Source organism: Aulonocara sp. 'chitande type north' Nkhata Bay, linkage group LG4, assembly GCF_057382095.1.
Source record: "Aulonocara sp. 'chitande type north' Nkhata Bay isolate Kocher_YH1m ecotype deep benthic linkage group LG4, A_spYH_male_GT1.1, whole genome shotgun sequence".
NCBI lineage: Eukaryota > Metazoa > Chordata > Actinopteri > Cichliformes > Cichlidae > Aulonocara > Aulonocara sp. 'chitande type north' Nkhata Bay.
The window spans coordinates 17494069-17515454 of NC_141347.1; the positions used below are offsets into that span (position 1 = coordinate 17494069).

Genomic DNA, 21386 nt, shown 5'->3' on the forward strand with positions numbered 1-21386 from the left:
GCGGTCGTTCACTACTCAGGTTAAACATGATATATAAGTCACTTTAAATGATGTGAGAAGTGTGAGATGGTAGAGAATTTACTCCAATCTCCTGTTATATTTTAGATAGCAAGGAGCAGACGGCTGAGTTTATTAAACTCCACCGAGACAGTGGTAACGCAAATCTGAAGGCTGGACTGTCCCATTTTACAGCCTCCCGGCCTTCTCTGTCTTTGGAGGACCCGGCCCAGACGTAGACACAAAGGCCGGGTCCTCTGAAGGATGCAGCTCCTGAATTGAGCCACAGCTTTCCTTTTTTCAGTGTTAGCGCGTCTGTTTTAAAGTATTTCATAATTCTGTTCAGGTCATGGTCATGTTCATGTTTTTCTCATCATAGTTTCTCACATGCACCTGCTCAGAATCATGTTCATGTGACTTTGTCACAGTTGTGATAGTCTAGGTTTTGCCAGTTTGGGTTCTAGTTTTAGTTTACACCCCTGTATGCTTTACCTTGTTTTGTGCTCATGTTTTTTCAGCCGAATAAATGGCTCGGCTTTCAAACTTCTGTTCCATCGCTCTCCTGTCTGCTTTTTGGGTCCACACCGGCTGCTCAGCCCTGACACCTTTTCAATGAATCAGAGAACAACACATAAAGCATTTTTTGTATATGAATGTGTTTATTGGTCTTTTTTTTTTTAAAGAAGTTCATAACAAAATAAAAGGAGATGATAAATGCCTGGTTGTCATCAGCCAGTTGAATAGACGTAATAACACCCTTATATGTCATTATTAAACATTTACAGTCAGTCATAGCGCTTCACTTGCACTCTTTGTGATTGTATTGTAACCTGTGCAGATCAGAGCCTCAGTATAACACTGACATATGCGAAAAGAAAGAAAAAATCTGTCTTTCATAAAGCTAAACTGTGATTTCACATGGTAAACAGTTTGTTTTCTCATGCACTTATTTATTTTTTCAGTGCACCACCTAACTGCTGTCTTGGCTTAAGACTAAGGCACTTTCTAGAGAAACGGCTTTCCTTTTACTTAATTTTACATAAAAAGCTCTTTAATTGGCACAATTTACAAAACTGTGCCACATGTATAGATATTTTTTTCATTTTTTATTTATAGACACAAATAGTATAACACATTCAAATGCACTAAACCATTGATGTTCTGCACTAAAAGCTTATTTAGCACTTTATAACATCACATAAAACAAATAACACATGTACCAGATGTTTTCTTGTGAGTGTATCACTCCAGCCATGACACGAATGCTTCCTTGGACCAGACCTGTCTTTACAAATGTCCTGACTTCTTGAATGGTGACACAATCTGTCCACAGAGAGACAAACACCTACTCAAATCTATCTGCGTAGTAGTTCCTGCTGCGAGTTTCTCTAGGACCATGTTTTGGCAGGATGACGCACTGACAGAAACACAAACTGACAATTTCCTAAGTACAGTGTACATGATACAGAAAGGATAACATATTCAGATTCTTACAGGAACGGGAAAAAAACATCATTGTTTTGTATAATATCAGTTCATAGTCTCACTTTTCATAAATCATTTGTAAAATGCTGTAACATTATTGACATAGAGAAAAAAAATGTTGCTGTTACATTCAAGCAGCCAACAGGGTACAACAAGTCAACAGTATAGTACCGTAGATTAACAGCAGTGTGCCAAAACCCTACACTGAGATGAGCTATTATTTGCAGCTGTGCTTCAATGGAAGTATCAAAAAGTTTCCCCAATATTTCATTACAATAAGCTGGATGTTCGGTTTTAATAACAACAAAGAATGCAATGTCTTCTGCAGCTGAGCTCCGCCTACGATAATCATCACTGCAAATCTAAAAAAGCAGGAAGCAGGTGGTAGTTTCAGTAGATTGCATTGAATAATGTAAGAAGAAACTATCACAGATAAAACCTTCACTCGATGTTCAGTGATGGTCCAGCAGAGGGAACCCTCACTCCAACTATCTGCAGCCATGACAAGGCATTTGCATAGGTCATCTCTACCCTTATGAGATGTACATTTAATAATGAACAGTGCAGGCGGGCGACAGCAATGTCAGGAGTGCACCCTTGAGAGCGTGACAATGCATTCAAAGCACCTGAATAGCATCGCTGAGGACACAGCAAGGATAGAAGGTACAGCATGTCAGGTATGAGTTGGAACGCACGGAAAATCAAGTATTAGGAAAAAGATCGGCACTGCAGTGAAGATGGAAACCAAAAATATGCATATTGAGTCAGGTCAACTTCAAGTATATTGCAGTTCATTAAAGGACTGTAAAAGTATTATTAGGGAGAGAGGTTTGTCTCCTTTTCTGCGGTGTCCTATAATTCTCTGATATTATCTTCCTCACCCGCTATATTTTAAACTGCTATTTACTTATAGGATTTATCATAAAACAGATAACAGCAGCAATAAATTAATAATTCAGTTGTTTTTGGGTTTTGTTTCAAATGTCTAGGTTGTTTTTAAAGATACATTTAACTTGTATTTAAACATTATTCAGTCGGATTTTGATGTCCTAAATAATCCATCTAAACTATATAAATAAATCAGCCATCCTCTGTGTTTATCACGTGATGTACACAGAGGATGGCTGGACTAAAGAATTGTTTTTACCCTCTTCATAAGCAATCATTAAAATACGATCCAATATAAACATCTCATGAGCTGATTTTGTTTTCTGGATTTGATGTGCGCAATTTAATACGATTTAGGAAATAGAAGAGCTGTAAGTTTTTATGAGGTATGGAGCATGTGCAGAGCACCTGAGTCCCTCGTGCAATTATTTATTTCATTTTTCCCAGTGTAATTACCACTGTGCAGCTTTCATCCAAACATATGAGGCACCATTTTGTCTGGTATCCAGCCTATGATATACTGCAGGGGTGGAGCCAAGTGGTGGCCAGGGGTGGCCTATTTGGGAACTATATGTGTCTACTATTACTGTGTCTATTACTGAAGAGAGTGAACTAAAAAAAAATATGCTTTTTCTTTTTGAAGCATTTCTCAGCAGCTGTTGTTTCCTGGTGGTGCACTTCTGCATGTGTGTTATCAGAAAAATAAATGGAGACGTAAGTTTCTGGGCCACCCCAGTGTAACTAATAGTAGCAGTCTCAGCCAGTGTCCAGGTGGCCGGCTGCCATTGCCCAATAATTTTCATTACGACTCTAAGAAAGAAAAAGGGTCCATCACTCATGGAACCCCCAGAAGCAGCAGAAACTGGTGTGCGAATTCAGCTCATCACACCGACTGTATTTCACTGATGACAGTGATGTATTCATCAAAACCTTGAAGCAGCTGATCTTCAGAATTTTGATCTCTACCTGCCTGTCGACATTACATATTTTCACCTTCAGCATTACATGTGATTTTCTTTTTAGCAGATGCATCTGCATTTATCTTTTCTTTTGCTCTGTTAACACGATTATTTTTTATAATTTAAACTAGTGTGTGTGTGTGTGGAGAGGGCACGGATAATAATGCTAACATTTTGCACTTCTCCAGCACACTAATGCTCATCACAGCTGCGTTGACAGCCAGAGGAAAGGCCACACAGCTGAGCAGAGCTTTTGCCCACATTGATTGCGCGCCTCTCAATATTCAATGCTGACAGACTCAAAATGAAATCCTACTTCCTCCATTTAAGTGTGTTTCAACCAGTCTAATATGTGTTTGAAGCCCACCTAAAAGCTTTCATATGAGTAAAAAAAAGAGAGGCTCTCTATTGAGCATGGTTTTCCAGATGTAAAGCCTCATATTAAGGACACATTAGGTGCTGATGGCTCGTTAACAGAGGGAGGGAGAGAATGAGTACAATCTTAAGACGGCAAGAGGAGTAGGGATCATATGCACAGTGGCAGACCATGCACCTCCCCCTCGCTAAGTGCTGCAGAGATGTAAGGGTACGTGTGTATCTGTGTGTGTGTGTGTGTGTGCATAGGAGGAGGGGGAAGGGGGAAAGAAAGTGAGAGTGTGTATCTGCGTGCGAGCAGAGGCAGATCCATGGTGGTTGTAGATGGAACAGGAGGAGAGGAAAAGGAGCGGCCAGCAGTGGAGGTGTAACCTCAGGTGGCCGGGTTTCTGTCTACCTTGCCAGCACTTCATGCATTGTCAGCTGATGAATGCTTCCACGCTCAAGAAAATGGAGTGGGCATCATAGAGTGATAAAGCTTAATGTGACAAGATCTCGCTGTTGCTTTTTTTAACACACATTAATCAAAGATTAAAGCTCCGTTAATGCGAAATCCTTGGTAGATTTACATTTCCTCTTTAAGAAATCTCCTCTCTATGAAGCTGAGAGGGAGGCGATGCCCAGGAGTTAGATTATTGGTCTGGTGTGGTACACTGGGTACAAGCGGTGTGTTTGATTTTTTTTTTCCAGGAGTCTCCCAGGAAGGGGAAATGTGCTTCTCTTCACGTGTTCCATGCTTATGAGGTCTGACAGCAGAGAGCACAATGCACTCCTCCGCCAGCACCCGCTAAAGCTTCTCATGCACGATCTCACACACAAACATACATAAAGATTTCTCTCTCTTATGCACTCACACACACATACTCACACAGACACATAATCCCTCCGTATTTCCCTAAGCCTGGACCAGCCAGCAGCAAGACCAACCATCCATGGCTTTGACCCTGAATCAAACATTTGGAGAAAGAGGGGACGGAGATCCATAAAAATAGGACAAGTTGTTTCAGTAGAAAAATAGAGAAATTTACAGAGGCTGATAAAATGTCTTTGGCACTTCTGAAAAAACATAAAATAATTAAAAACAAAAAACCCAGCACAGATCAAGAAATTGACACTGAGTATAAAAGGCCAATCTAGAAAGCTCTACAGCCAGGAAAAGGTTGTGATGCTCCAAATTCATCCACGCATGAGTCTAGCTATTCCGGGGTGGATCTGAGCCTGCACCGGCCCGTACTCCACCACCTCTCCGTCAACGGTGATCATGCCTTGTGGAGTTATGGGCTCTAGTCGCAGAGCCTTCACCTTCTCATACACCAGGTGGGGGCAGCCACATGCCAAGTGGCCACCTTTCTCCATGGCAAGGAAGAGACGCAAAAGGGCAGGCCGGGAGATTCCTGCTGTCACGTAGAACAGATGGATCAGACCATCATCTGCCATTGCACCAGGGACTGTCCACAGGTCCTCAGCCAGGTGGGACTGGTAAATAGCCAGCACCAAGACAAAGTCTTCCTCCTTGACTACTGTCCATGTGTCTGGGACAGGTTGCTCCAGGTCAGGGAGCAGAGAGTCTACAGGGGCTCTTGTCTTGGTGTCACTCTCGATCTGAGGCCTCTTGGTGGTGATGGCGTTGTTGGAAGAGTTGGTTCTAGTGTTGTGGTTTGAGTTCGTGCCATGGCGAGAGCTCGGGTTTGGGGAAGTGTTGGGGATAAACTGACAAGGAAGTGAAGAACAGAGTGAGGGGTGCTGAGGTGTGGAGGGTGGGTGGTTTGTTGTGAAGCTCCCTTTTGAAGGTTTTGGTGCTTCCTTCACAGGAAGGTATGCTAATCTGCCCTGATACACTCGGAGTGAGGCCAGACGTACCAGGGTGCCCATAAGGAACCGGATAGCTCCGACGTGGCGGTACTTCTCGCTCTCAATATCGACATCTGCCACAAAGCCCCAGGCCAGAGAGAGGAACGAGAAGAGGCGCTGTTTAGAGGCTAGGTGGACAGACACCAGGTCCAGAGGGCCAACCAGGCCTTTGCACAGCATGAAACCACAGCTCAACAGAAGCTCCTCATTCCATGCTGGAGGTGACCTGAAAAGTTGTTTAAGAGATCATGAGGTAAGCCTCAATTTCACAACTACTACATGGGACTACAGTGGGGTGAAAAATTATTTGAACCCCTGTTAAATTTGTAAGTTTACTCACTGCCAAAGAAATGAAAAGTCTCTAACTTTTATGGTAGTTTCATTTTAATAGAAAGAGACAGAATATCAACCACCATGTCCTCAGGCAAGGTTGATATTCTCTTTCTCTCCATTAAAAATAAACTAACATTAAAAACACAGAACCCCAAAAACTGGGGTGACAAATGTGTGAATGAGCTAAAGCACTACAAATGCTCACAAATAGACACATAATGAATTAAATAAACTCACTGCTGCACATAATGCTGATATTACTGTAGCAACAGCATGCTACTGAACAACATTTAACTACTGAACTGGCAGTTTGGTCTTGGAGGGTGTCATTGATCAAGTCTGATCTCAAAACTTCGGATCTTCAAAGTTTCAGTGCTACACCTACAGACCTTCAGATCTTGTTATAAGTCCATGACTCAGCAGGTCAGAGCTGCACTGAAGGCCCAACAGCTTGTTAGTCAGAGGCGGCCATAATGTTTTGACTCATTAGTGTATATTTCTGTTCGCCCCTTTGATGTTGTGCTAACAACCAACCAGCAGATGGAGATGACACCTTGAACATGTGCTGGGTCAACATGTTCCCCAGCTGCACTCTGGACTATAATCACTCATAATGTGCCAGTTTTTAAACCCATTACATCATTCCTTTGAGAGTTGGAGGAACCTGAAATGACCTTGCCGCACAGCAAAGCAGTTGAAAGTCTTGTTTCTCTCCTGAGGAAATGATGTGCCCAGTCAGCCTTTGGCATAATTACACAAGCATGAGATAAATTGTCTTTTTTTTCCAAAACTGAGGAAGGTTTATCTTTTGGACTGTTAACCCATGCATTTAAATGACTCATTAATGGATCAACTCACTGTGAGTAGTGGTGGACGGATGCAGCCAGGGCATTGCCGGAGCCACCTGGTAGAATACCCAGAGGGATCTGAATGGCCTCTTGCCAGTCCTCTCGGTCCATAAGACCATTTATCACCTGAATAAGCAAGAAGAATAGAAGAGCAGAATCAGACTGTGGTTCTAAATAGAAAGTAGTGACTGTGGAAGACTGCAAGTTCTGATAAAAAGTGTTTCTCTCATAGTTACAGCTGTTCTGTGTTAAGTGTAGTGCTTCCAGGAAACATGAAGGTACCACGGTGGAAGATTTATAGAATCAGAGAATCAAAAGCAAAAAAGAAAAAAGAAAGAAAAACCTTGACATTACTTATATTCTACATCATAGCTTGAAAAACATCCACAGAAAAAATTAAGGCTTTTCTGGTGCCAGCTCTTTTGTCAAGATTGAGAACAAATTAAATTTTTATAGTCCTATTCTAAGAAGTTCCTGAGAATAGGGCAGGGTTGTAAGAGTTTGTATGATTTTCATCCGCAGCTGATTAGCACTTGTGTCCTTGCCAAGTAAAGTTAAAGCACCTCAAACAGCAGCCCATCTCCAGACATGATGACCAGTGCATCCCACTGCGACAGGTCCGCCTTTCTCACCAGCTCCCGAGCGTGGTTCTGATGCTCTGGAAGACACGAGAGGAGATCGAGAAGTAAAACACGAAGCAGAAAGTGCGGTGAAATGCAGGACGTAGCAAAGACATAAAAAAAAGGGCAAGGTCAGTGAAAGAAATATGCTCCCCTTTATCGCCAGCCTTTGGGGTAGGATCAGGGAGATTAGGCAGAAAAGAGATTCAATTTCCCCTTATCAGGGCAGACATATCACATTAGCCCATCCAGTGGCTATTCAACAGCTCCAAGGCAGCTTTAGCCAGCCTGCAAACATCTGTGACTGACAAATATCTGAATGTGTGTGTGTGTGTGTGCATGCATGAATGTTGGTTAATGCGCTGAGCTATTTGTTAAGCCTAGTTTTATTGGCAGCATCATTGAGTAGGTCCCTCTGCAGGGGGCTCATCCTGTCAGCATCAAATTCTACTGTCCCGCCAGCCGACACTCCGCAGTGAAGTCGTGCATGGTAAAAGAGGACGGCAGATATGAAATTAACAAACACTGATACGCTCACATCATGGTTGAAATACTGTTTTCTGATCTATTGATGGAAATAAAAACAGTGGCATCGTCTTTTCTTTTCACTTTGCTCAATTTTTACCTGTCTTCCCCACAACCCCCATGCCTGGAAAGTCTCTTGGGTCTCCCTTTCCCCAGCGGTGCTCCCCATGTTGCTGCTGTTTGTTTGCTGTTTGCTGGGGAGGCTCGAGGCACTGATGCAGTGCTGTGTTGACAGACTGAAGCAGAGGGAGTAACTGCACTGCACAGCTGACTCAGCAACTTGAGCCCGCCGAGGGAGTTGATGCTTTACTTCCTAGCCACTTCCTTATTCAAGAGGTCGCTGTCACGCATACAGCCTTAAACCTGACGGCAGAGGTGCCACAAAGTTTTCACCTGGCACGCTCGCTGTTGAGTTTTCCACCATCTGCACACGACTACCAAAGATTTTGCTCTGTTTAAAATCCTCAGTAAATTCCACTTTAAATACAGCTGTTCCCAAGTTGTGTCACCTTCGTGTGCCTCCTTCTGAGGTTAAGCTGGGTAAAGATTAAACTTGGTGCACTTCATACAGTATGTAAAAGGTACATGCTGACACAAGAAGTGCCTCCACTGGTACTTGTCCTTCCTCAGGCTAAGGCAGTGTGATACAGTCATCAAGGACCTGTCCCAGTAAATGGTTTATGCCAGTTAATCTGTATCAGACCAAAGAAGCCCTTTAGTGTTCCCTACCCCCACCTTATTTCTGTTTAACATTAGTTATTGTTGTTTGTCTGTTTACCTCCCCACCCAGCTGCCAGCCTTCCTTTGAATCCCAGAGGTCTGTATAATGAGTACACATCAGCAGCCTCTCTCAAATAAACAAACACAGAGCCTGTCCTGTTATTTTTTGAATTTGCTGTTGTGGTTCATCTCACATTGAGCTACACGCTACCGAGCTGATGCTAGAAGCAACAGCTGCTTCTGTTGATTCTGTCAAGCAGGGTTTGGCTGGAGGCAAGTGGTAACCTCCAGGACTGAATAAGAAGACAGTGCTTTTACAGTTGTGGTGAGAAGTTCACATACACTAATCATGGGCACGAATGTAATGATAATTTGGGGCTTTTAATGATTTCTTTGAACTGCTCTTTTTCCAGCGTGGAATGATTTTACAGCATATCCCAAAAGGTTCATTCTGTTCATCTGGACGTAGCGTTTTCAACGGGAGAAACATTTCGTCACTCATCCAAGTGACTTCTTCAGTCTCAGCTGACTGCAGGTTGCCCCAACCTTATAAACAGTACATTTGCACAATAACTGAAACCTACATACATCTTTGGCGAGTTTAAAAAGCATGAATTAGGAGCAAAAGTTGGAAGTTATTTAGGATTTTCTTGTATCTATACAGGGTCAAAAGTATGCATTCTTGCCCAGATGTATACATACATCCCCACTATTTGGTTAAATGTCCCTTAGCAAATTACACCTCTACCAAATGATTTGTTAACCAGCAACAAACGTCAGGCATAATTCTGGCAGGACATTTGACCACTCTTCTTGGTAGAACTGGTTGAGTTCATTTAAATTGGTTGGTTACCTGGCATGGACTTAGCTTTTGCGTAGTTCACAAGCCTGAAGATGTTAGCCTCCTTTATCCATTCCAAAACCAGTTTGTGTGTTTGGGATCATTGTCTTGCTGGAACACCCAGCTGTGTCCAATTTTCACACATCTAGCTGCTGATCTGAGGTGAAGTTGAAGAATTTGGAGGTAGCCCTCCTTCTTCATGTTTCCATCCACGCTGTGAAATGTACTGGTACCACTGGCAGCAAATCAGCCCCAAAACCTGATGCTAAAATTACCACTGTTCTTAGCTTTGAAATCCTCGTCTTTATTTCTCCTAACACGCCTCTTGTTGTGGCCAAACAGCTTAATTTTTTGCCTCATCTGACCATAAAACTTTTCTCCTGAAGCCATTAGGCTTGTCCATGTAAACAGCTGCAGGTTTCATCGGAACTTGAACATGTCAACTTTGGAGCAGGGGCTTCTTTCTTAGTTGGCACTCTCTCAGTCCATGGCAATGTGGACAGTGACACTGGTGTTCCAGCAGTTCCCAGTTCATGGCAGGTTTAATCCTAGGTGGTTACTGGGTTGTTCCTATCCATTTGTTTGAAATGATGATCTTGGAATCTGCAGTTGTTTAGAAATGGCTCCAAGAGACCTTCCCAACTTTTTAAAATCTACAGTCTTCTTTCTTAGTTCTTCAATGAGTTCATTGGACTTTTCAGGGTTGTTCTGAGATATGATCAATCCAATTAGTGTTATCAAACACATAATTGTAGTCAATCACGATCGCTAATGAGAAGTTCACTTCTAGCGCAGGGGTGTCGAACTCCAGGCCTTGAGTGCCGGTGTCCTGCAGGTTTTGGATATCACCCTGGGTCAGCACACCTGAATCAGATGATTAGTTCATTACCAGGTCTCTGGAGAACTTCAAGACATGTTGAGGAGGTCATTTAGACATCAAATTAGCAGTGTCGATCAAGGACTCATCTAAAACCTGCAGGCCACTGGCACTCGAGTTGCCTACCCCTGTTCTAGAGGCTGGCACAAGTGGTAGATTCCCATTAAATTGGCCAATGTTATGACTGAAGTAAAGACAAGCTGATATAAAAAATATTTTTCTCTCTATAACTTTGTGTAAAGTGGTACCGGAGATGACTTCTTCTTTTCCTTAACCAAAATTTGATGAAGGCTTAAATTATGCATTATTAGGTACATGAAATATCGGTTCTGACACAGTTGTAGCCAGTAGCTCTCTGCTGAGCTTCAACTCAGTTAATTCAAGGCACTGAAATAGCAGTCCGTATAAACACTTACATACATATGAAAACGGAGAGTCTGTAGTAAGGAACAACATTATTGCCACTGGGAGCTTTCTGCTTTCCATTAGTACTTTGTTTGTAGACCAGGTACTACTGACCAATCACATTTGAACAGGCTTTCATTGCATGCGGGTGAACCGTGCATGTGGAAATCAAAGAATGAATGTAATTTATAAAATGCAGTCTTAACTGTAAATGCTGTATATGCTGATGATTTATTTGATCTTCAATGTAAAGGATTAATGGATGGAGTGGGTAGGATTGTCCCACATATCCACTGGCTGCAATGAAAGCCCTGAAAAACAATTTTTTGTTGAGTCATCTATGCAACGTACAAACAAAATATATGAATGCAGGTTGCTGCCAAGGTTGCTAGCTTGGCTGGTAAACACATGATAGCGGCTTGAGGCTTTAGAACATGATTTTATAAACCAGTGGTTGACATAGGCTTATAAAGGCTTTATCAAACTTTGTATAGTTAAAGTTAAAGGCAGGAGGGTAAATGAGTCTATGTGCTTATATTTTATTCCATATGTTTGGGTATTAAAGCCTTTTTATATTTCTTTATCAGCTTATTGGTATCCCGAGGGAGGTCACTTTGAGCTTAAAGCCTCTGATGACAGCAACCAACGCAACACTGTTTGAATTCACAAAAAGCATAAGCAATTCATATGGAATATGGAGCAGCTTGAGAGAGATATTAAATGCGTATCACTGCACATGTGCCTGAGTGCCTGCTCATACTCGTGTTTGAACATGTGGTTTGTAAATTTGTGATCACACAGGCAATGCATAATTCCTGCAGAGATTAAAAGTTGTTTTAGAGTGCAGTTATGTCAACTTATGTGCGTGTGTGTGTAATTGGCAGGTTCTTTAAATGATCGTCCACGGTGGGGTTAAAGACTTCAATCTGATATTTTCATATGGAGGTGACCTTGAGAACATTGCCAGCCAACCGCACAGGGAAAACATATTTACGTGTGCGTGAAATCCACTGACCTGTGATGACAAGCGTGTAGGGAACAGAGGCCTCCGTGAGCATGCCCTGTATGTGGCCGGTGAAAAGCTGGAGAGCCTGTCCGCGCCCGCTTTGAGGATTCACCAGCATCATGATTCTGCAAGGCCGACGCACCTCCATATACGCCACACCTGAGAGAGGCAGAGGAAGGTGGATGTGAGTGAAGGCGAGGACAGAGATGAAGGAGTAGGATTTTTAAAGAATGTATAAGGGCAGCCTTTTCCCTCAGGGTCTCTTTGGCACAAAAAAAAGAAGGATGAGGCAGTAAAGGCACGGGCCGTGAGAGCATTCAGGCTGACAACGCTTCATTTTAATGTGACATGCTACTTTCTTCAAAGAGAGAGGGCTTACAGATGCTTCTCATTCGAGATCTCACCATGTATTATTAGCAACTCGTGACATGTTGTCGTCCCCATGAGGGAAATCCTCCTGTTGCTTGTGTCTTTCAAGAGAAGACAGATTAATGGAATGAGAATATCCATTTTCCTGAGGTTTTTAGGGACTCTGCCTTTTTACTCAAGGGCACATGTGCACTGTGGATGCTAGCTGTCAAATACCAGTATCAGCATTGGTATACTTGGTCAGATTTGGCACATTGATGATGATTAAATCGTGACACAGTGCTCTCCCCTACATAAGCTGCCTTTACAAATTAAAAGTATCAGCACCTGTACTGGTATTGGCAACACTTGCCCTGTATTTACTTGGTAAAAAAAAAACTGCACACCACTGCTAATTGGTAAAAAAGAAAAGAAAAAAACAATATAGCTGTACCACTTCACGTCAAATGTGTACATTTAACCTTCACAAGATTGTGATTGGATCACTTCCAACCTTGTCCCGCCTCTAGTTCTGATTGAAAAAAGTCCCCGACAATAACTATAATTAAAAATTAAACGCTGCTTGCTTGGCAGCTCCATCTTCAACATCCTTTTCCCCAAAATAACCACTGTCAGAAGTAGAATAATGATGAAGTTATAGTAGATTGTCCACATGACAGTGCATCCTGTAGACAGACAATGATTCCCCACATTGCTCCTGATGCCAAAAATCAACTGCGAAATGTAAAGTAATGATCGTAGTAAGGGCTACTACAGGACTTTGCAATATCTTAACTACAACTTTTCATCATATTCTAATCTGAAAGTTCTGAGAGGGAACTAGACTTCTGCAAGCTTATTAAAGGAACAATATAAAGTTGCAGAAAAACTGAAAGTGAAATGTAGAGAAAGAGCGCAGGAGATGTGGTAGCGTAATGGGTTAAGTAAATGACATTCACCAGTGAGAGTGGGGTTTTAAATCCCAGGGCAGCTAATTATTTTTAGCCCATGCTCATTTGTTTGGGGGCTTAAAACAGAGAGCTGCGGGAGGAGAGCTGTCTAATTTTAAATCTGCAGTAGGCAGAAATCTGGAAAAGATTTCTGCCTACTGCAGATTTAATTGTAAAATACTTGTTGGTTGCAACTAAAAGGATTTGCAGCTTTTACAGAGTAGTTTCCCCCACTCGAGTTGGATTTTGCAGCAGACGCTCCTGACCTTTAGAGCACACACAGACTCGCCAGAGACCATATCAAATGAATCAGAAAGGACAAAAACATCATCCCATTTTGGGGCACGGAGAGCAGAACCGGTATTGATTTCTGCCATAAATACATGGCTGTAGATGATACTGCCTTCGGTATCGGGCAAGCAAAGTTTCTCAGAGTCATAAAATGTGACAGATGTAAAAAAAAAAAAAAAAAGATCCTCATCATTTAGTAATTTCAGCTGTCGTTTTTAACCTTAGAACTGACAGAGCAAATGCTTTTGCCGTCTTTGTTTTGACTCACTATCTGTTGGCTCTGGCTGAGCTGTCAGGGTATTTGTCCTCTTGATAGTTTATAACCTCAATTTCCAGGTCTGTGACCTGTCTGTGCTACTGCCATCCTCTACTTTATATGGCCTGTGATGACAGGAAACAGTGACGGTACGAAAATATCTCAGAGAAAGAGGTGTGAACCCGCCAAAAAGAATAAGGTGAGTGGGCAAAAACACAGGTGCATGCCAAACTGTGCCTCCATTCAGTCACACAGGGTTAGCATTGTTGTTTACTTGAATCTGAGCACAATGTGGCATCCAGACACAAAGGTCCTATCTATACTTCCAGAATACAGTGGAAAATGGCTGCTGATAGTGAAAGGGCTTTCAAATTGGGTTTTTGCCCTCAAGTCTGCAGGGCTGAAAATCATCCCATTCAATACCTACAGACACCCTTGAAAAGGGTCAAACCCAACACAGGCATTCTTGTTTGTTAAAGCAAACACCTTTAGCATTTTTCACACTGGGATATATGACACATAAAGCAAAAGATGTGCTCATCCTGAACTATGCTTATTACACCTGTGAGTTTTTGTCAGTGATTCAAATAGAATAATGCAACAAAAGAAAGAAACAGTGTTCAGTCCCCCACCTAACTCATTCTAGCCTGTGTAGCTTTACTTTGAAACAAACCCACTGCCCATTGCTGCATTAATTTACAGCAGGGATTTTCTCAGATCTTCATGAATGTGTTCTAATTGAGAATCACTGCAAGCATTGAGATAACATAACCTAATGTAGCTAATAAAGAGCCAAGCTGGGGGTTTTTTAAGCTAAATGTTATCATCAGAACATTAATATGTCTGCAATAATAATGCCAAAGTGTTTAGCATCTACAATGATGCGTGCAAGGTGCAGAAATCTTGCAACATTTTGCGTTGAATTCATTTTAATGACATGTCAGAGGTATCATTAAGGAGGCAAAGACCAGGATTGAGGTGTAAAAAAACTTCAAGTACATCAGATAGCACAGCGTTTACAAAGACCCAAAAGTCAGATATGACTGGACAGTTCCAAAACATATGTAAAAACATGCCTGGTGACGAATTCTTGCATATGTGACAGTGATATGACAGAATTGCAATTTTGAGAGTCACAGGCTGCTAACGTGGCTGAAATGTGGTGGGCATGTTTAGGTAGACTGTGGTATTTTAAACAATTCTTAATTAGTACTAAGGTGCCCAAAGTGTGCCAAGAAAATATCCCCAACACCATCACACCACCAGCACCAGCCTGAACGGTTGATACAAGCCAGGATGGATCCATGCTTTCATGCCGATTACACCATATTCAGACACTACCATCTGAATACCGCAAATCAAAATCAAGACTCATCAGACCAGGCAAAAATTGTTCCAATCTTCTCTTTTCCAATTTTAGTGAGCCCATGCAAACTGTAGCCTCAGTTTTCTCTCAGCTAATAATAGTGGCACCTGGTCTGGTCTTCTGTTTTGCTGTAGCCCTTCTGCTTGAAGGTTCAGTTCTGCATTCAGAGATGCTCTTGTGCATATTCTGGTTGTAAAAAATGCTAATTTGAGGCACGGGTGCCTCCCTCAGACCTCAAAGCAGTCTGACCATTCTCCTTCGACATCTGGCATCAACAAAATTTTCACCCAGAAAACTGCTGCTCCACTTTTTCAGACTATTTTCTGTAAACCCTGATGGCTGTGTAGGAAAAATCCCAGTAGATCAGCAGCAGCCCGTCTTACACCAACAACCATGCGACACGTATATTGTCTTTCTTCCCCATTCTGATGCTCAGTTTGAACTTCAGCAGGCCAACTTGACTATGTCCATATGCTGAGCTGCTGCCATGCAATTGGCTGATTAAATATTTGCATTAACAAGCAGTTTAACTGGTGTACCTAATGAAGTGGCTGCAAGTGTATATGAACTGGGTCTCTTACAAAACTGAGATTACGGTGGGAGAAAGAAATATGCACATGCAGCTTATCAGATTAAAATGAAAAAAATAGATTTTCTTTCTCTTTCTGTGTTTTGATGTTATCTCATTGAACCCATGTTGCACAGCAGCACTGATAAGCAGTATTATCAGCAGTAATGGTAACTAAAACTACTTGTCTCCTGTCTTGTAGAATAGCTCATTAATTTTGTAAGCTACTTCTTTCCTTAAAAACTGCATATCAGTAATCCTGTGCTCTGCTGTTTTCATATTTTAGTAAGTACTGCTGGTGAAATTTATACTCTAATTTCAGAAGATTTGCATGGTATACGTTGGGAAATTGCTCATAAAATGAGGCTGATTTAAGTAGGCATACCCAGACAGTACATACAGGCCACATTGAAGAAGATTTCTGAAAACGACAACTTCCCAGACATTTCTACTTCCCTGACCTCTGTGTCACCTGTGCATATGACAGGGACTTATAGGGGTTATATGAATGTGAATGTGAAGTCTGTCTGGGATGTGAAGTCAGATACCTGCAGGCATCATCCTGCCACAAAATCTTCAGGGTGTGCATTTCACAGATACGAGTGGGTAAACACACACCGGCAGCGAGGTGACAGGCAGACGGGAAATGACAGTGTGTCAGAACTAACAAGTGTCGCGCTGACAGAGAGAATCTGCCACCTCATTTCCAAAAAGGTGTACGTCTATACAGGAAAAAAAAAATCTAAATAAAGACAAAATGTGCTTCTAAGTTTCGCAAGCGGCAGCACAGGTGGGATTTGTTAAAACATGAAAACATTGAATGAAAACTCCTGGAACAGAAACAAATATGTGGGTTATTTACTGAGAGCATTCCTGTTCAGGAGCAGCACTAAATTCAGGCAGCAAAGAAGCATCTGCCAACACACACACACATACACACACTGCATTCCAAGGTTGGGCGAGTGTTTGCTGGAGAGGAGGAGAAGACGTCCAGAGAGTACAAACACCAGTGCCCGCTGTGGCAGCGGCTGACAGCCCATCACAGCCATGTGTCACAGAGCAGAAGACAGAAGCTCCAGGGGGACCGAGATGCTGGCCGGGGTGAGAGGTCTTCTCGTGACGCATTTTTAGCTCTCGACTCCTTCAATGAGGAAGACATGACTGCTTCAGTGGAGGGCCCCATGGGAGATCGCACAATGACAGGCGCACCTGACCCCAAAGCTTCTAGTAAACAGTTGCTTTTGAGGTAGCAGAGCACTAGAGGTGGGCGGATCAATCCAAATACTGATACTAGTGTGCTGGTATCGATATTGGAACAATAGTGCAACAGAGTCGATACGTCATTTCTAAGCTGACTGAATTGTGTTAAATAGTCTTGTTTTTTAAATTAAATAATATACCTACTTTGAAAAATACCTGAACCTTTTTCTGCTGACTGTCACGCCTATTTTATTTCTAGTCCATAGCACATTTAAACCACAGAGGCTGACCCAAAGTAAATTCAATATTAGGTCATTAGGTCAAATTAGGTCATTAAAATCAGTTCAGAATCTGCAAAGTGATGATGATCTTAAAAGTCATGACACACCTACATAAGCTGCCTTTATACGGTGAAAGTATTGTATCAGTATCAGCAGTCCCTGTATTTATTTGGTATAGGGTTGATACCAACATTTGCAGTATGGCACACCACTACTCGTAGCTCCTATCCTCTTCTCCTTCTCTTTTGCACTCTTCATCTTAAATAGCAGACACAGTGGGTGCCAGGATCACACTCACATCACCACTGGAGAAGCTTATTTGCAGATTTTAAAAAGTGCGGCCCCACTTTTTTCTGGAGTAACTCAAGACAAATCCTCATTGATGATGTACCGGTGTAGCAGGAAGGAAAGAAGGAAACATGTCATGTAAAAAAAAAAAAGTGGAATTTACAATCTGCCTTCTATCAGATATCCGAAGAGCCAAAAAAGGATACGGCTAGTAGCCAAAAAAAAGCAGGCGCTTGTAAGATAAGTCAAATCAAGTAACTATCATCTCATTCTTTCGCATGCAATCTCCCAGCGGATCTTCTAAGCAGCAGGACTGTATCATAGTGTGTGCTCTTCATTATTTACAGCGCATTCATTCCAGTGAACCCACAGTGAGGATAAAAAACCCTGCGACGCTACCACTGTGATAGACATCAGAACAGTAGCTAAATTAGCAGAGTTCCAGCCTCACTGTAAACTACACCTTCATAGATTAGATTACACGTTTAAATCACTTTATATCTGAGTGTAAGTGTGTCACCGTGATAACTCCCTGCCTAAATACCAATCTTGTGCAGTGGTTGCATGTTTAATCCAACCTTTCCATCTGCAATCCCAGATGAGATGGCATGCAATTAACTCAGGGGGTAAATACACTATTGGGGATTAGTGAGTCACTCTGACTTCCCCTGCTTCCTCTGTGACAAGCAGCAATTCTGCAACATCATTAGTACAACATTATTCACTTAAAGCACATAATATATTCCGTTAAATGCTCTTTTATTAGCTCGACCGGACCTGGAACGCTAAAACAAGCTTAAGAATTAATGATATGATCACATCATCGCGTGAGATGCTGCGTTCAAAAGAAGAAGACAAGTGAAAGAAAGCTAGGAATAAAAGGCTACAAACTGTTAGAGGCCTGAGCCGGTTCATTAGTATGTCTGACTGAAATGCTCCCAGGCTGGAGCACTTTGATGCGGAGTCCAGTGAGCAACCAAGTTACCTTGAGCTTACCATCTGTCTGCCTGCCGCAAATAAACAGTTCAGAAGCAGAGGGAGGCTGGATGTTCCTCATCACACAGTAGAAGTGGGTGGAACGATCCAAATATGGAGAGTGTCGATACCAATGCTGGTATCAGTATTAGTTTGATACTAGTGTAATAGGATCGATATTTAGTTTCCATCCTCTAAATTGAGTATACAGCCCATTGAACTGAACAGGGGAATAAAAACTTTTTTTCTGTTGACTGCCAAGTCAGTTTTATTTATAGCCTAAAGAACATTTAACCAACAAAAGCTGACCAAAAGTGCTTTAAAGACAGTCACATATACATCTTAGGTTTAAAAAAAAAAAAAAAAAACAGTTTCAAAATACATGAAAAGCTAAAAGGTGTATTGTATTGTCTTAACTCACAATAATGGGGGGTAAAAATCATAAATGTTTTCAGAATTTGCAAATTGATGATGATTCATCTCATGAATCATGACACACTGCTCTGCCCAACACAAACGGCCTTTATGGGTCAAAAATATTGGTATCAGTATTGTATGATAATACCAGGCCTGTATTTATATTGGTATCAGATCGATGTCACAATTTGCAGTATCACAGCGTCCAGTCTGTGTGTGTGTGTGTGTGTGTGTGTGTGTGTGTGTGTGTGTGTGTGTGTGTGTGTGTGTGTGTGTGTGTGTGTGTGTGTGTGTGTGTGCTGTGTACACCTGGAGGCTGCTATTGCAGGAGGGCAACCTCATTACATATCCTAACACTTCAACATTCCAAATTAGTCACCGCTCACTCAAATATCCGCTTCTTCTTTTCATATTTCTGGTGTGAAGAGATATTGCCGGACCGACAAAGAGGATTCAGAATCGGGTTTTGAGACCAAAACTGTTCTGCCCTGCATCCTCAGCAAGTATCACCAATCAGTTCCCAAATGAGTGATAGTGATAATTAGGCGCATAAACTCTTCTCATACAGTATTCACGTTAATTATCCTGTTGTTGTATACCAGATTGGAGCACAGAGGAGATAATGAGATCGGAAGACAAAAGGAACTTGAGGACAGTCTGCATTTTAAACAGAGCGAGACATGACGAGGCCTAATTAGACGAGGCTGCTGCAAAGCTGGGTGAAAAACAGACGCTGTTTTGATGTGATTTTTTTCCTCCACCCATCAACAATAAACTCTCAGTGGGAATTTACTGAGCGCGAATATGGAAGGATGAACAGCAGCTACAGCCTCTGCTGACAGAAGATCAGTTGAAAATCCAACTACTTAAGTGATCATTTTTATGCGTGTGTGTTTTTCAAAAGAAGCTTCATATCCAACAAAAATCACCATGGGCTACATGCATGAATGGGACAGCAGTTAACTGCTAACCGTTCACAGCAGGTAGAACAGGTTACAGTAGCAAGTGGAATGTGTTTCCTCTATGCCAAACCTGTTTGTTTGTTTTTTCTTTTTCCGGGGACTTGGAGATCTCTGCTTTGGATATCTGTGCACGAGGCTCTTTCTGAGAGCCAGAAAGGCCTTCTCACACCCCTGACCTCACTGAATACTTTAACATCTGCACATAAAATTTGTCAGCGTTCGCCTTTTTTTTTTTTTTTTTTTTTTTTGCTACATATAGTTTATTTATTTATTTTACAATATAAAGTTGAATCTCAGGCTTCACACGTGTGACCCGTGCGTTTACTCACCGTCTCTCCGGGGCGCCTGGCGCGCCGAAGCATCTCTGATGGCATGAGCCCACCTCTCAGCCTCCTGGAGGTTGGCGAGCGGGTCCTGGACCAGTGCGACCCGAAAGCACTGCTCCACTCTGTGCCGGGTCACTCCGGCGCTCATCCAGCGCCTCTTGAACGGGTAGAAATAGGCTGTAAAGTAAGCGCCGACGTCCGCGCTGTCCGGCCCTCTGTACGCCCGACAGCCGACACAGTCGGTCAAGTTAAAAACCACCTTAGTCCGGCCGGGTGAAGAGGAGATTCTTTGAATGGTCAGGGCGCTCTCCGTCAAGCTCACCGAGTAGCGGACCCTGTCGTTGAGCATGTCGGTGAACTCCCCGTACAGCACGCCCACGAACCCATTCCGCTGGCGGGATGGGTCCGGATCACAGGCGTCTTTCTCCATCCCGGACGGAGAGTGCGACGCGTCCCGGAGGCCGGTGAGCGGATGGCGGTGCGGTGCACACTCTGATTCTACCAGCCTGCTGTGGGACCCTTTAAGCGTAATAACAGCAGCTTGCTTAGTTCAGAGTCTCTCCCTAGTGACTGGGAAGGGGAATGGCAGTGATGGAGCTGGAGGAGAGCGCAGAACGAACCGTCCCAACCGCGTCTCCTTCTCACACTTTATGAAACACTTTGCACCTTATCTGTGCAGCAGATTTTATCTAGTGACACCAAGTCTTACACAATATTTTAAAACTAGTAGGTCCATTTTAAGACACTAACTGCGTGTCATTTGACTCACAAACTCCAGACTAAAATTCAACAGGCGATGTCTCCTATTTTGTTTTATTTTATTTTTTTCCTGCTTGAATGAAGTCACAGATGTTTGGATGACACACCAGAAGTAAACAGACTTGTCAGGATCCTGTGCTTTGATAGTTTATTACATGAAAATTGCCCCTGCACAAGCGTATATGTGTAAAAGAAGTGTTCAAGTAAAATGAAAAAATAAGTAAACATATACTACAGTCCATAGAAATACTCTATTACAAGTAAAAGTCCAGCATTTATAACGAAAAAGTATAGCATCCAGTAAACTATTTATGACGAGTAACTCGCTCATTTAACCAGCTTTATACTGCTGGTCATCTAAATCTATAACCAAACATCATTTATTACTTTATTTCTATTAGTATTATTGATAAGAATCTGCGACAATAAATAGCAACTAAATGTTTTAAAGTTCAAAAATATAGAACATTAGACAATGTGATCACATGACCTCGTTTTACACAGTAACCGTAAGCGGACCACAATATCACCAGCTAGTTTTTAGCTTTATTAATATTATTGTTGTTGTTATTATTATTAATAACCATGGATGGTAATTGGGTTGTTACACATTTTTAGCGAGAAACAATGAAAAAAAAACAACTTTTTAACCACACCCAATCACGGTCA

The 21386-nt window shown here is 42.1% G+C and overlaps 1 protein-coding gene across 1 annotated transcript; it reads right to left on the reverse strand.

The window, feature by feature from the left end:
- Positions 1 to 580: 580 nt before the first annotated feature.
- On the reverse strand, positions 581 to 20554 carry LOC147332306 (sphingosine kinase 1-like). The gene is made up of 5 exons (XM_086288778.1): positions 19962 to 20554; positions 11740 to 11889; positions 7300 to 7394; positions 6747 to 6862; positions 581 to 5781 (listed from the first exon to the last, which is right to left on the reverse strand). Exons 1-5 carry the CDS (start codon positions 20386 to 20388, stop codon positions 4881 to 4883), a joined length of 1689 nt encoding a protein of 562 aa, XP_086144904.1. The 5' UTR covers positions 20389 to 20554; the 3' UTR covers positions 581 to 4880.
- Positions 20555 to 21386: the final 832 nt, after the last annotated feature.